A 13,426-nucleotide genomic window follows, 5' to 3' on the forward strand; every position below is an offset into this window, starting at 1 on the left:
CTGGCTCCTGACTATGATGCTTTGGATGTTGCCAACAAAACTGGGATCATCTAAACTTAGTCCAGCTGGCTAATTCCAACTATAAAAGTTTTCACTATAAAAAAAAAAAAAAGAAGGCTAAGCGCCCAAGAATTGATGCTTTTGAACTGTGATGTTGGAGAAGATTCTGGAAAGTCCCTTGGACTGCAAGGAGATCCAACCAGTCCACCCTAAAGGAGATCAGTCCTGAATATTCATTGGAAGGACTGATGTTGAAGCTGAAGCTACAATACTTTGGCCACCTGATGCGAAGAACTGACTCATTAGAAAAGACTATGATTATCTCAACAGATGCAGAGAAAGCCTTTGACAAAATTCAACATCCATATATGATAAAAACTCTCCAGAAAGCAGGAATAGAAGGAACATACCTCAACATAATAAAAGCTATATATGACAAACCCACAGCAAACATTATCCTCAATGGTGAAAAATTGAAAGCATTTCCTCTAAAGTCAGGAACAAGACAAGGGTGCCCACTTTCCCCATTACTATTCAACATAGTTTTGGAAGTTTTGGCCACAGCAATCAGAGCAGAAAAAGAAATAAAAGGAATCCAAATTGGAAAAGAAGAAGTAAAGCTCTCACTGTTTGCAGATGACATGATCCTCTACATAGAAAACCCTAAAGACTCCACCAGAAAATTACTAGAACTAATCAATGACTATAGTAAAGTTGCAGGATATAAAATCAACACCCAGAAATCCCTTGCATTCCTATACACTAATAATGAGAAAACAGAAAGAGAAATTAAAGAAACAATTCCATTCACCATTGCAACGGAAAGAATAAAATACTTAGGAATATATCTACCTAAAGAAACTAAAGACCTATATATAGAAAACTAATAAAACACTGGTGAAAGAAATCAAAGAGGACACTAACAGATGGAGAAATATACCATGTTCATGGATTGGAAGAATCAATATAGTGAAAATGAGTATACTACCCAAAGCAATCTATAGATTCAATGCAATCCCTATCAAGCTACCAACAATATTCTTCACAGAGCTAGAACAAATAATTTCCCAATTTGTATGGAAATACAAAAAACCTCGAATAGCCAAAGCGATCTTGAGAAAGAAGAATGGAACTGGAGGAATCAACCTGCCTGACTTCAGGCCCTACTACAAAGCCACAGTTATCAAGACAGTATGGTACTGGCACAAAGACAGAAATATAGATCAGTGGAACAAAATAGAAAGCCCAGAGATAAATCCACGCACATATGGACACCTTATCTTTGACAAAGGAGGCAAGAATATACAATGGATTAAAGACAATCTCTTTAACAAGTGGTGCTGGGAAATCTGGTCAACCACTTGTAAAAGAATGAAACTAGAACACTTTCTAACACCATACACAAAAATAAACTCAAAATGGATTAAAGATCTAAACATAAGACCAGAAACTATAAAACTCCTAGAGGAGAACATAGGCAAAACACTCTCTGACATACATCACAGCAGGATCCCCTATGACCCACCTCCCAGAATATTGGAAATAAAAGCAAAAATAAACAAATGGGACCTAATTAATCTTAAAAGCTTCTGCACATCAAAGGAAACTATTAGCAAGGTGAAAAGACAGCCTTCAGAATGAGAGAAAATAAGAGCAAATGAAGCAACTGACAAACAACTAATCTCAAAAATATACAAGCAACTCCTACAGCTCAACTCCAGAAAAATAAATGACCCAATCAAAAAATGGGCCAAAGAACTAAATAGACATTTCTCCAAAGAAGACATACAGATGGCTAACAAACACATGAAAAGATGCTCAACATCACTCATTATCAGAGAAATGCAAATCAAAACCACTATGAGGTACCATTTCACACCAGTCAGAATGGCTGCAATCCAAAAGTCTACAAGTAATAAATGCTGGAGAGGGTGTGGAGAAAAGGGAACCCTCTTACACTGTTGGTGGGAATGCAAACTAGTACAGCCACTATGGAGGACAGTGTGGAGATTCCTTAAAAAACTGGAAATAGACATGCCTTATGATCCAGCAATCCCACTGCTGGGCATACACACTGAGAAAACCAGAAGGGAAAGAGACACGAGTACCCCAATGTTCATCGCAGCACTGTTTATAATAGCCAGGACATGGAAGCAACCTAGATGTCCATCAGCAGATGAATGGATAAGAAAGCTGTGGTACATATACACAATGGAGTATTACTCAGCCATTAAAAAGAATACATTTGAATCAGTTCTAATGAGGTGGATGAAACTGGAGCCTATTATACAGAGTGAAGTAAGCCAGAAAGAAAAACACCAATACAGTATACTAACGCATATATATGGAATTTAGAAAGATGGTAACAATAACCCTGTGTACGAGACAGCAAAAGAGACACTGATGTATAGAACAGTCTTATGGACTCTGTGGGAGAGGGAGAGAGTGGGAAGATTTGGGAGAATGGCATTGAAACATGTAAAATATCATGTATGAAATGAGTTGCCAGTCCAGGTTCGATGCACGATACTGGATGCTTGGGGCTGGTGCACTGGGACGACCCAGAGGGATGGAATGGGGAGGGAGGAGGGAGGAGGGTTCAGGATGGGGAACACATGTAAACCTGTGGCGGATTCATTTTGATATTTGGCAAATCTAATACAGTTATGTAAAGTTTAAAAATAAAATAAAATTTAAAAAAAAAAATGTGAAAAAAAAAAAAAAAAAAAAAAAAAAAGAAAGCAGTGGTACATATACACAATGGAGTATTACTCAGCCATTAAAAAGAATACATTTGAATCAGTTCTAATGAGGTGGATGAAACTGGAGCCTATTATACAGAGTGAAGTAAGCCAGAAAGAAAAACACCAATACAGTATACTAACGCATATATATGGAATTTAGAAAGATGGTAACAATAACCCTGTGTACGAGACAGCAAAAGAGACACTGATGTATAGAACAGTCTTATGGACTCTGTGGGAGAGGGAGAGGGTGGGAAGATTTGGGAGAATGGCATTGAAACATGTAAAATATCATGTATGAAACGAGTTGCCAGTCCAGGTTTGATGCACGATACTGGATGCTTGGGGCTAGTGCACTGGGATGACCCAGAGGGATGGTATGGGGAGGGAGGAGGGAGGATGGTTCGGGGGGGAACACATGTATACCTGTGGCGGATTCATTTTGATATTTGGCAAAACTAATACAATTATGTAAAGTTTAAAAATAAAATAAAATTAAAAAAATAATAATTTAAAAAAAAAAAAAAAAAAAAGACCCTGATGCTGGGAAAGATTAAGCCATCCTCTTAACTGAAGTATCTACCTACCCCAAAACCTGTTCCACCAGTTTCCCTGGAGCACACACTGCCTCACTTTCCACCCTTAACTCCATTCAGAGTGTGCCGAAGTTCAGCTGCTACAGCATCACAGGAGAAAAAGGGGACGACAGAGAATGAGATGGTTGGATGGCATCACTGACTCGATGGACCTGAGTTTGTGCAAGCTCCAGAAGATGGTGAAGGACAGGGAAGCCTGGTGTGCTGCAGTCCATGAGGTCACAAAGAGTCAGACACAACTGAGCAACTGAACTAAATTGAAAATATTAGAAGCATAAAAAGCAACTTATGTGCAATTATGCTTTTAATGAATTGCCTTAATTAAAAAAAATGAAATTATAAAAATATTGAAACTATTTTGGAAAAGCCAAAACATAGAGAACCTGGTTTCCCTTATATAATAGGTAAAATGTATATCTGTATCTAATAATCACATTGTACCCTTTAAACTTACATACATGGCATTAATATCTCAAAAAAGGTGAAAAAGTAAATTGTTAAAATTAAAGAGATATGGAATCGTCTCTAAAAATCTGTAAGAAATAAATATCACCTAAAACAAAGGTCCATCTGGTCAAGGCTACGGTTTTTCCAGTGGTCATGTATGGATGTGAGAGTTGGACTGTGAAGAAAGCTGAGCACCATAGAACTGATGCTTTTGAACTGTGGTGTTGGAGAAGACTCTTGAGAGTCCCTTGGACTGCAAGGAGATCCAACCAGTCCATCCTAAAGGAGATCAGTCCTGGGTGTTCTTTGGAAGGAATGATGCTAAAGCTGAAACTCCAGTACTTTGGCCACCTCATGTGAAGAGTTGACTCATTGGAAAAGACTCTGATGCTGGGAGGGATTGGGGGCAGGAGGAGAAGGGGACGACAGAGGATGAGATGGCTGGATGGCATCACTGACTCGATGGACGTGCGTTTGAGCAAGCTCTGGGAGTTGGTGATGGACAGGGAGGCCTGGCGTGCTGCAATTCATGGGGTCAGAGTCAGACACGACTGAGCGACTGAACTGAACTGAGGATATTTCTCTGAGAATGCTGGCTGCTCTCCTAAGTGGCAACTCAAAAACATGCACAACATGAATCCTAAGTGGCGACTCAAAAACATGCACAACATGAGAATTGAGAGTTAAGTTTTATTTGAGGAAAAATCAGGACCGTAGCCCAGGATACAGCACCTCAGATAGCTCTGAGAAACTGCTCCAAAGAGGCAGCGGGAGGAGGTCATTATATGTGATTCTGGTGAAAGGGGAATTCAATGCAATCAAGCACCTAACTTACAAAAGATTTTCTGCTAGGAGCTGATGTCACTATGAAGGATTTAGTGTGTTTCTAGATATGAGAAGATGCAAGGATTAGGATCATAAAATAAGTTCCTGAAAATATCTACCTACCTAAAAACCTGCTCCACCAGTTTCCCTGGAGCACACACTGCCTAACTTTCCACTGTTAACTCCATTCAGGGTGTGCTGAAGGTCAGCTGCTACAGCAGCACAAGATTTAATATCGACAAAGGCAGGAGGCAAATACCGTTGGCAATTTGTAGTTGACACAAGGACAGAGGCAGGAATGTAAGTGGGTAGATTATGGGGCAAGAAGGGAAGGAAGGGGTCTAGCTAGAAGTGACTCCTGACTTTTGCCTGGTCTCCCTTCCAGTAAAAGATTAATATTACTCAATGACCCAGTAGCCCATTGACCTGCCATTGTTTCCATTACCCTCAAGATATGGTGACTGACAAAGATGCAGGAGAGCCCTAAAGCAGGGTGAACTAAAGGCAAATTCTTTCCAAAAGCAATGAGGCTTTTATTTCCTTTTTGTCACAAGAATTATCTTTCTGATTGTCACTGGGTGTGGATCTCAAAGTCTACCCAATTCCCTGATCTCACCCCAACCTGACGCCAACGGTTTATGAGTTTTCCAGGATAGTTTGAGTTTGGGAATGAAGGGTATGTATTCCTTTGTTCTCTCAAGCAGTGGAAAGAGGAAAAGAGAGAAATAGAAAGACAGGAAAAAGAGACACATATCCCAGCTTTCCAGGTTCTCACTGCCCGTCACTAGCCAGGTCTAGTTGGGCTCTTGTAAGTTTGTGACCCTAGTCTGCATGGCTCAAGGAGTCCTTAAAACCGACAGGCAGCCCTGCCCAACGCAGGTAGTACGCGGACGCCGAGCTGTGAGACATAAGGCGGTCGCCAGAGGGCGCAAGCGCTCAAGTTCACGCGCGATGGCGTCGACACGACCAGGAAGGAGAGGTGGTCTGCCTCCAAGAGATGGATGGGGCCCGGGAGCCCGCCGGGACAGCTCGGGCCCGCGTCGCCTGGGAGCTGCGGGCCTCCGCACACTGAGCGCCCACCCTTCCATGCACATCCGCCGGAGGGCCCCACCCTATCTGCGCTTGCAGGGTGACCTCCACGCCCAGGCGGGGTCGTAGGGCGTTCTCCGCTTCGCTCGCTCCCCGCGGCCCTAAACCCGCTCCGAGCCGGAGGCCTGCGGGGAGGCGGAGGCCGAGTCTTCCCAGAGGAACTCCCGAAGGGCCAGACGGACATCGCGCTCCCGTGACCCGCAGCCTCGTAACAATGGCCCGAGGGGCTGCGGACGCGGCTGCGGTCGCAGAGGAGCAGGAGCACCCGGGCGCTGAAAGCCCCGCCCCTCGGCCGGCTCCCTGACAACGCGGGCCAGGCCGCGCCGCCTGCTCCCCGCCCCTCGGCGCCCCGCACCAGGCGGGGCCGCGGCCAGAGCGCCACCGCCGCTACAGGCGCAGCCGCTGCTCTGCAAAGAGGGGCCCGGGGCCGGGCCGGGGCGCCCGCCCTCCCACCTTCTCCCGCCGCTATGAGCCAGGGAAGTCCGGGGGACTGGGCCCCCCTCGACCCTACCCCCGGACCCCCAGCGCCCCCCAACCCTTTCGTGCACGAGTTACATCTCTCCCGCCTCCAGAGGGTTAAGGTAAGGTGTGGGCGGGGGGCTCCCGGAGGACTCGCGCGGATAGAAAAAGGAGGCCTTTTAGAGCCTTGACGCAGATGGGGATGGAGATCCAGGAAGGAGGTTGGTGAGAGGCTAGCCGGGCGGGGAGTCCGGGGAGCGCACGTGGTGGGGGCGGCGGGGGTGGTCAAGGAGTCCTGAGGAAGACGCGGGCTTGGGCGATAGGCAAGCTGAAGGTGTGTGAGAATTGACTAGGTGAGCCTGGAGGACTGCAGGGGACCCAAGGAGATGGAGAACCCTGGAGACTGCGGATTACATCCTGCGGATGCAGATGGGCTAGAATGGAGTTGGAGGCTACGAAGAGCGGGGGTGGGGGCAGAGGCGTGCTGAGTGCTTCTCCGAGGCTCTGACATGGAAGAGCTTGCTGGGCCCGGAGCCTGCACCCCCTGTGCCCTTTCAGCAACCCCACTTTGCAGTACCCTCTCCTCAACGCGCATTGCAGCACCTCATGGTGGGGGCGGGGAGGGAAGTAAAGAAGGGGGTTGGCTACAGGAAGTGGAGGGCCGCAAGGGCCTGGGGGAGCTGCGGAATGGTGCGAGAAGGGAGTGTCCAAGGTTTCTTTTGCCTTCATCTCCCCTGAGGTCGGCTCCTGGAACTCGGTTTGTTTACCTGCACGTTCCCCAGGGCAGCCCCTGAAGTCACCCTGGCAACCCCTGCCGTGTGGAGTAAGACCGAACTCTTTTTCTCCCCCCAGTTCCTAGAACTGGGGGCGTGCTGCTGGGCAGAACTAGAGACTGGCCTGGGTCTGAAAAGTGGACCTCTCTGTTTTCTGGCTTCTACCTTCCAGGCCCACAATGAAAAGGACTATGCACCTGGTTTCTGCTGGACGTGGAATCTATTTATGGAAGAGGTTGGGGGGAGGAGGAACTATCTCTAGCCTACTCTACACCAGACACAGTGCTGGGCGCTTTCACACTGGTTATCCATGAATCCTCTTAACAGCCTTTTAATTTTGTAGGTGTGGTGGGGACCAACTGAAAGACATGAAAGTGAGGCCACTGATCCTATTAATCTTTTATCCTCTTTCCCTTATTGGTATCTTCATCCCACCTTGGGCTCCAATCCCATCTCCTGTTCCCACACTACTTGTCTTCTGATCCACAGGGGTGGGGTGATGGCCCTCTGCTCCTGGGTCCATCCTTGTTGGGGAGGGAAGCCTGTAAGGAGCATCTCACAGCCCTGAAATGGCCTTCTCTTCCACCCTCTGCAGTTCTGCCTCCTGGGGGCACTGCTGGCCCCCATCCGAGTGCTTCTGGCCTTTATCGTCCTCTTTCTCCTCTGGCCCTTTGCCTGGCTGCAAGTAGCTGGTCTTACTGAGGAGCAGCTTCAGGAGCCAATTACCGGATGGAGGAAGTAAGTGGGGGATCAGCCCCCAGAGACCCAGTTTCTCCTTTCTCTTCCCTGCTATCCATTCTGCTCCCTCTTTGAGAAGAGGATGAGGGAGGGTTCTGAAATTCTCCTACCCAGCCTGGGTAGGTGAGATGAATCAGCCAAGCTCAAGCCCTGGTACCCAGGACCTTAACTCTAAACGATGCACCTGGATATGTCCCAGACTAACCAGAGACTAGCCTCTTGGCCAGGTAACAGAGGGCAAAAGAAGGGCACCTGCTTTCCTGGGTGTCTGAGCTTGGGGATGAGTGAAGGTCATGATAGCTGCCTCCACTGATGCCCAGCTTTGCCCTGCAGGACTGTGTGCCATCATGGGGTGCTGGGCCTCAGCCGCCTGCTCTTTTTCCTGCTGGGTTTCCTCCGGATTCGAGTTCGAGGCCAGCGGGCCTCTCGCCTTCAAGCCCCTGTCCTGGTTGCCGCCCCTCACTCTACTTTCTTTGACCCCATTGTTCTGCTGCCCTGTGACCTGCCCAAGGTTGTGTCTCGAGCTGAGAACCTTTCCGTTCCCGTCATTGGAGGTGAGAAATTAAGAGGAGTGAAGGGGAGAGATGGCTACTCTGGGCAAAAAAAGACAGGAGTCAGAGACTCTGGAGAGAACTGGTCCCAGGTGGAGAAGGGAGAAGTTAGAAGCCATATCGACTGATACTGGCAAATGAAATGCAAATTAATACTATTTGTGAAGCAGCCTTTTAGATTCTGAGCTCTGTGCTTAGAAGGGAGCAGGGAGCTCTGGTGTTAGTGCCCCTGGGGAAGAACCAGGTGACCCCTTGTATTCTGTCTTTATCCCAGCCCTTCTTCGCTTCAACCAAGCCATCCTGGTGTCCAGGCATGACCCCGCCTCTCGGCGCAGAGTGGTGGAAGAGGTCCGGAGGCGAGCTACCTCCGGAGGCAAGTGGCCTCAGGTGGGTCCAAGGTCGGAGGACTTCCTCCTATTTTATGTGCTCCTAAAGAGGCTTCTCTTGCCTCTTCTCCCCTTCCACCCACCTCATTCTGGTCCCTTGATTCCTCCCCGCCGCCCAGGTACTATTCTTTCCTGAGGGCACCTGTTCCAACAAGAAGGCTTTGCTGAAATTCAAACCAGGTGAATAAAGCAGCAGTAGATGGGAGGGCTGTAGGAAAGGAGCCCCATATATGGAGCGGGACTCTGGAATAACCCAAGAAAAGTGGCGGGGTGGGGGAGGGAGGGAGATAGAGAACCTCCTAGCTGACACTGGAAAGTCTCCAGGAGGCAGAGGAAATTATAAATGAAATGGAGCCCGGCCAGATTTCCTTGTGGAGCTGATCCAGACCCCTGTACTCCATGCCCTCCAGCTGCCTCCATGCACTAACCTCTGCCTTGGGGGTGGGGGTGGAAATGGGATTTAGGAGCCTTCATCGCTGGGGTGCCCGTGCAGCCTGTCCTCATCCGCTACCCCAACAGTCTGGTAAGTCGTCGTCTGGGGGAGGGAGGGCACAAGTCCACCCTGAATGGGAGTCCGTGAAAACTGCTAGTGGTGCCACAACGAAATATGTGTGTGGAGGTGGGGCTTGATCCGGGCGCAGGCCTCTGCTCAGAGAGGATTAGTCAGTTCAGGGAAGAAAAGTAATGCCTTTCTCCTCTCACCTCTGCTTCTCCCACAGGACACTACCAGCTGGGCTTGGAGGGGCCCTGGAGTGTGAGTAGTGGTATTCCTGGGGGTGAGAGTGGGGAGTAGGGACCACCAGAATTCATGGCCCCCGTCTTCTACCCTCCAGACAAGGTGAATCGCCCTTGTTCATCCCTGGAACTGAGAGAACTCTAGAGAAGGGGATGCCCACATCCCTTTGTTTTGTCCTTATCTCCTGAGATGTTATCAGAAAGTGCCCTCAGCTCTCCCTGCTAATCATTCCTGCTGTGCTTATGGTGCCTTTTGACCCACTTTGCAACCTTTTCTTCCTCAGTTATCCACAGCACCAGGCTTGCTCCTTCTCATGGGTCCTCAAACCCCTCACCTGTATTTCTTTCTCTGGCAGGGCCCTACAGCACTCCCTTACCCCACCTACTACCTTTCTGGCCCTTCTATCTCCCAGCTACATACTCATCCAGCTGACTCTACAGCTACTAGCTGATTTTTTATATCAGTGGGCAGAACTTTGCCACTCCCATCCTTGGGCTGGGGGTGCCCGTAGTTAGAGATTGGTGAGCATCTGAAGTCTCTTTTCTCTTAGACTCAAAGTCCTCTGGCTCACAGCCTCTCAGCCCTGCAGCATCGTGGATGTGGAGGTATGACTCCCAGGGGTGGGGTAGGAGAGCAGCCATTGGCTGAGCTGGGGATCTTTAGGGAAAGAGGGTGGGAGTGGTCACCCCTAACTTGGAAGTTCTGATGAGAAGCCTGTGTCTGTGTGTTTCAGTTCCTACCTGTATACCGCCCCAGCCCGGAGGAGAGCAGGGACCCCACCCTCTATGCCAACAATGTCCAGAGGGTTATGGCACAGTGAGTGTCCCACGGGGTGTTTCCTAAAAGCAGATACACAGGGCAGAGGAACCACAGGAAGGGGAGGAGAGCTGAGTGAGGCTTTGAGGCAGAACTGTAGTGGGGGAGGCTGTTGGTCAGGAGGAAGGGCTATTGATTGCTGATGTGTGAGGGATGGGAGAGTGAAAGGGGCCTGATCGCCTCTCCCTGGTCAGCAGGCCAGAATCAGTAATGAACCCTCAGATGTGTCTTCTAACTCAATCCCCTTGCGTTCCATCCCTCTTCATCCTGTAGGGCCCTGGGCATTCCAGCCACCGAGTGCGAGTTTGTAGAGAGCTTGCCTGTGATTGTGGTGGGCCGGCTGAAGGTGGCCTTGGAGCCACAGCTCTGGGAACTGGGCAGAGTGCTTCGGAAGGCTGGGTAAGTGACCTTGGAGATGAGGTTATGGGTAAGAGGAAAAGGAGAAGAGAAAAGGGAGAATGGGTAGGAGGAAGAAAAGTCCTAAGAAAGAAAAAAAAAAAAGTAGGACAATGAGAAGAAGTTTTTGAAAGATAATGGACTAAAAGGAAGGAGGAAAAAAAGATACGTAATAACCCCAATGACAAAGGTAGGAATGGCTTTCCAGGGACTATGAGTCAGAGTACCTCTTAGAAAAATACCAGACGTACCTGTGCTGGGAGGATTCTTGGGGCTGGGGCCAAAGTGCTGGTGGGTGGTGTTTCCAAAAGAAAACTGAGTCAGTGCTGCACCTTCAGTCCTTCGATGACAATTCCCTTGTAGGCTGTCCCCTGACTGTGTAGACGCTGGGACAGAGCCAGGCCGGAGTCGAAGGATCAGTCAGGAAGAGTTTGCCAAGCAGCTACAGCTCTCTGACTCCCAGACGGTGGCTGGTGCCTTTAGCTACTTCCAGCAGGTAAAGGAACTGGGATGCTCAAGATTTTAAGTACAGTATCCCAGGGGCTGTGTGGATGGCCAGTCTGGAGTGTAGGCTGGATGCTCTAATAGCTGTTGGTAGACAGACATCTTCTGAGGTCCCCTGGGAGATTTGTTTTTTTTATACACTGAGGAGCAGTGTTTTAGTCATTGTGGGAAAAAATGATGGAGAAATAATGGTCAGTGAGATCCATAAATTTCTGAGGCATGCTGGAGATGGGGATCACATGACCTTGTGAGCGCTGGGTGGGGAAGGTGTCATATGGAGGAGACCACACTGGACAGGTTAGACAGTTGAGGGTTTAAGACCCAAAAGTGTATGTAATACATGGGCAGATTATTTTTCAATGTCTCAGGGCTTCTCTGGAGGATTCCTGAACTTTCTCAAGAATCTTGATGAGCCATATATTTCCTGGGACTTAGCCCGGTTGTCCTGTTGAATTATAATAACCTCAGATGATTCGTAATGTTTATGAACAACCCCCAGTGGTCCTAAGGAGTTCTTTTTGATCTAAGATGCAGACCATACTTCTCAACATCCTCTGAAGTGATGGAGTGACCCACATGTGCTGATTCCTTAGACTGGGGCAGACTGTCCCTGAAAGGAGCTTCCCATCATAGCCTGTAGCTGAGCAGAGCCAAAACCCAGGTGCCCTGGTCCCCCATAGACATAGCACAGCAGGCATCCTCAGGTTTTTTTTTTTTTCCCTTGGTAAGACATTTTGCCAGTGGCCCCCTTTTATTAGTTTGCTGGACCAGTTCTCCCACATAGGCCGAGTCAGAAGAGAACCAGTTTTTCCAGCTTGGGGTCCGAAATGCCCTGATTGTATATCAGAAATGATGGTAACTTAAACATACCTGAGGGATTCCATCATTCATCCACCTGGAGAGTTTTGTCACCAGGTGACTTGAAGAGGTATAGTATGAGCACACCCGTTCCCCAAGAGAACTGTTAGGGATCCTGGAGAGTTTAGGGCCCACAGTTCTGAGGGAAGCAGACCCAGGACAGGGGTCACCCCCATGCCTGCTGAGAAGAGTGGGAAGCCGAGGTCTGGAGCAGGAGGGCGGGTACGGGGTTGGTCCCTACATTGCCTGGTTTCTCTCCCACCCCCCAGGATGCCGATGGTTTGGTGGACTTCCGAGACGTGGCCCTTGCATTGGCAGCTCTGAGTGGGGGCAGGAGCCTGGAGGAGCTGACTCGCCTGGCCTTTGAGGTATCAGGAAGTTGTGGGGGTCGGCCCCGAAGTGCCTGTGCTCAACCCACCCACGGTGAGCTGTTCCCAGGAGCTTCTGGCTAGTAGGTGCTTGGTGTCCACCCCAGTGCCAAACTGTCTGAACCGCAGAGCCCCAGCATCTCTGCTGAGGCCTCACTGGGAACAGGTAGAAGGATGCAGCTGTGACCATTATAATTCCAAAAAAAGGAGGAGCCTGTCAGACACATGCAGGGTGATGTCCCAAGGAAAGAGCTTGACCTGCCTCCCTTTTCCTCCCAGCTCTTTGCTGAGGAGCCAGAGGAGCAGGCCGAGGAGCAGGCCAAGGGGCCCGGCCGCCTGCTGTACAAAGACGGCTTCAGCACCATCCTGCACCTGCTGCTTGGCTCGCCGCGCCCTGCTGCCAGGACTCTGCATGCTGAGCTGTGCCAGGCAGGGGCCCGCCAGGGCCTCTCCCTCTGTGAGTCATCCCCTGCAGGCCCCGTGCGGGCAGTTGGGGCGTCAGCAGCACAGGGCTGGTGGCCGGCTTTGGGGGGGGATCAGGACATCCTCAGGGCGAGGCCGGGAGAATACAGCCAGGGAGGTAGGGGACAGTACTTTGGCTTTGAGGCAGCGAGGAGAGACAGGGACCTCTTCCTCTCCTCCTCAGGTCTTTCCTTTCCCCTCCAGGTGAGTTCCAGGACTTTTCCCTCCACCACCCACTCCACGGGAAGCTCTTCAGCACCTACCTGCGCCCCTCCCAGACACCACCTGCCTCCTCCCCAGGCAGCACCACCGCTCTGGCCAACGGGACTGTGCAAGCCCCCAAGCAGAAGGGCGACTGAGCACCTCGACCCCCGCCCCGCCAGCTCGCACCCGCTCACAGACTCAGGGCAGCACAGACTCAGGGGCCACCCCCTGGGCCTCAAGCCCACCTCTGTCCTGCTTGACTTTTCATTATTGTCGTTGATTTTTTTTTTTAAGTTGGTTTTCATTTTTCGTTTATTTGGTTTTATTTTGTAAGAAACTATTTTATATATAAATATATATCTATATCTATTTAAAAAAAGAAAACGAAGCTCAGTCACATTGATGGTATCATTAGCTGGGGAGGAAAGGAAGGAGTGGTTGCTGGCTGCCCTGGGAAGACCCCCAAGGGTTCCC

The 13,426-nt window shown here is 49.5% G+C and overlaps 1 protein-coding gene across 3 annotated transcripts; it reads left to right on the forward strand.

Annotated features, from left to right (window-relative positions):
- Positions 1 to 6,044: 6,044 nt before the first annotated feature.
- LPCAT4 (lysophosphatidylcholine acyltransferase 4) lies at positions 6,045 to 13,336 on the forward strand. 3 transcript variants are annotated; one of them, XM_055537240.1, is made up of 15 exons: positions 6,336 to 6,381; positions 7,277 to 7,307; positions 7,529 to 7,671; positions 8,005 to 8,225; positions 8,497 to 8,609; positions 8,728 to 8,788; positions 9,073 to 9,131; positions 9,328 to 9,362; positions 9,895 to 9,949; positions 10,078 to 10,160; positions 10,434 to 10,559; positions 10,920 to 11,052; positions 12,188 to 12,286; positions 12,566 to 12,743; positions 12,953 to 13,336. In XM_055537240.1, the coding sequence occupies exons 2-15, from the start codon at positions 7,302 to 7,304 to the stop codon at positions 13,105 to 13,107; spliced, it is 1,467 nt and encodes a 488-aa protein (XP_055393215.1). In that variant the 5' UTR covers positions 6,336 to 6,381; positions 7,277 to 7,301; the 3' UTR covers positions 13,108 to 13,336. The 3 variants fall into 3 exon arrangements, with proteins under 3 accessions (XP_055393213.1, XP_055393215.1, XP_055393214.1); XM_055537238.1 differs by lacking the exons at positions 6,336 to 6,381; positions 7,277 to 7,307 and adding an exon at positions 6,045 to 6,282; XM_055537239.1 differs by lacking the exon at positions 6,336 to 6,381 and having other exon boundaries at positions 7,073 to 7,307.
- The last annotated feature ends 90 nt before the right edge of the window (positions 13,337 to 13,426 follow it).

The sequence above is a fragment of the Bubalus kerabau genome, chromosome 10 (genome assembly GCF_029407905.1).
Source record: "Bubalus kerabau isolate K-KA32 ecotype Philippines breed swamp buffalo chromosome 10, PCC_UOA_SB_1v2, whole genome shotgun sequence".
Taxonomy (NCBI): Eukaryota; Metazoa; Chordata; class Mammalia; order Artiodactyla; family Bovidae; genus Bubalus; species Bubalus kerabau.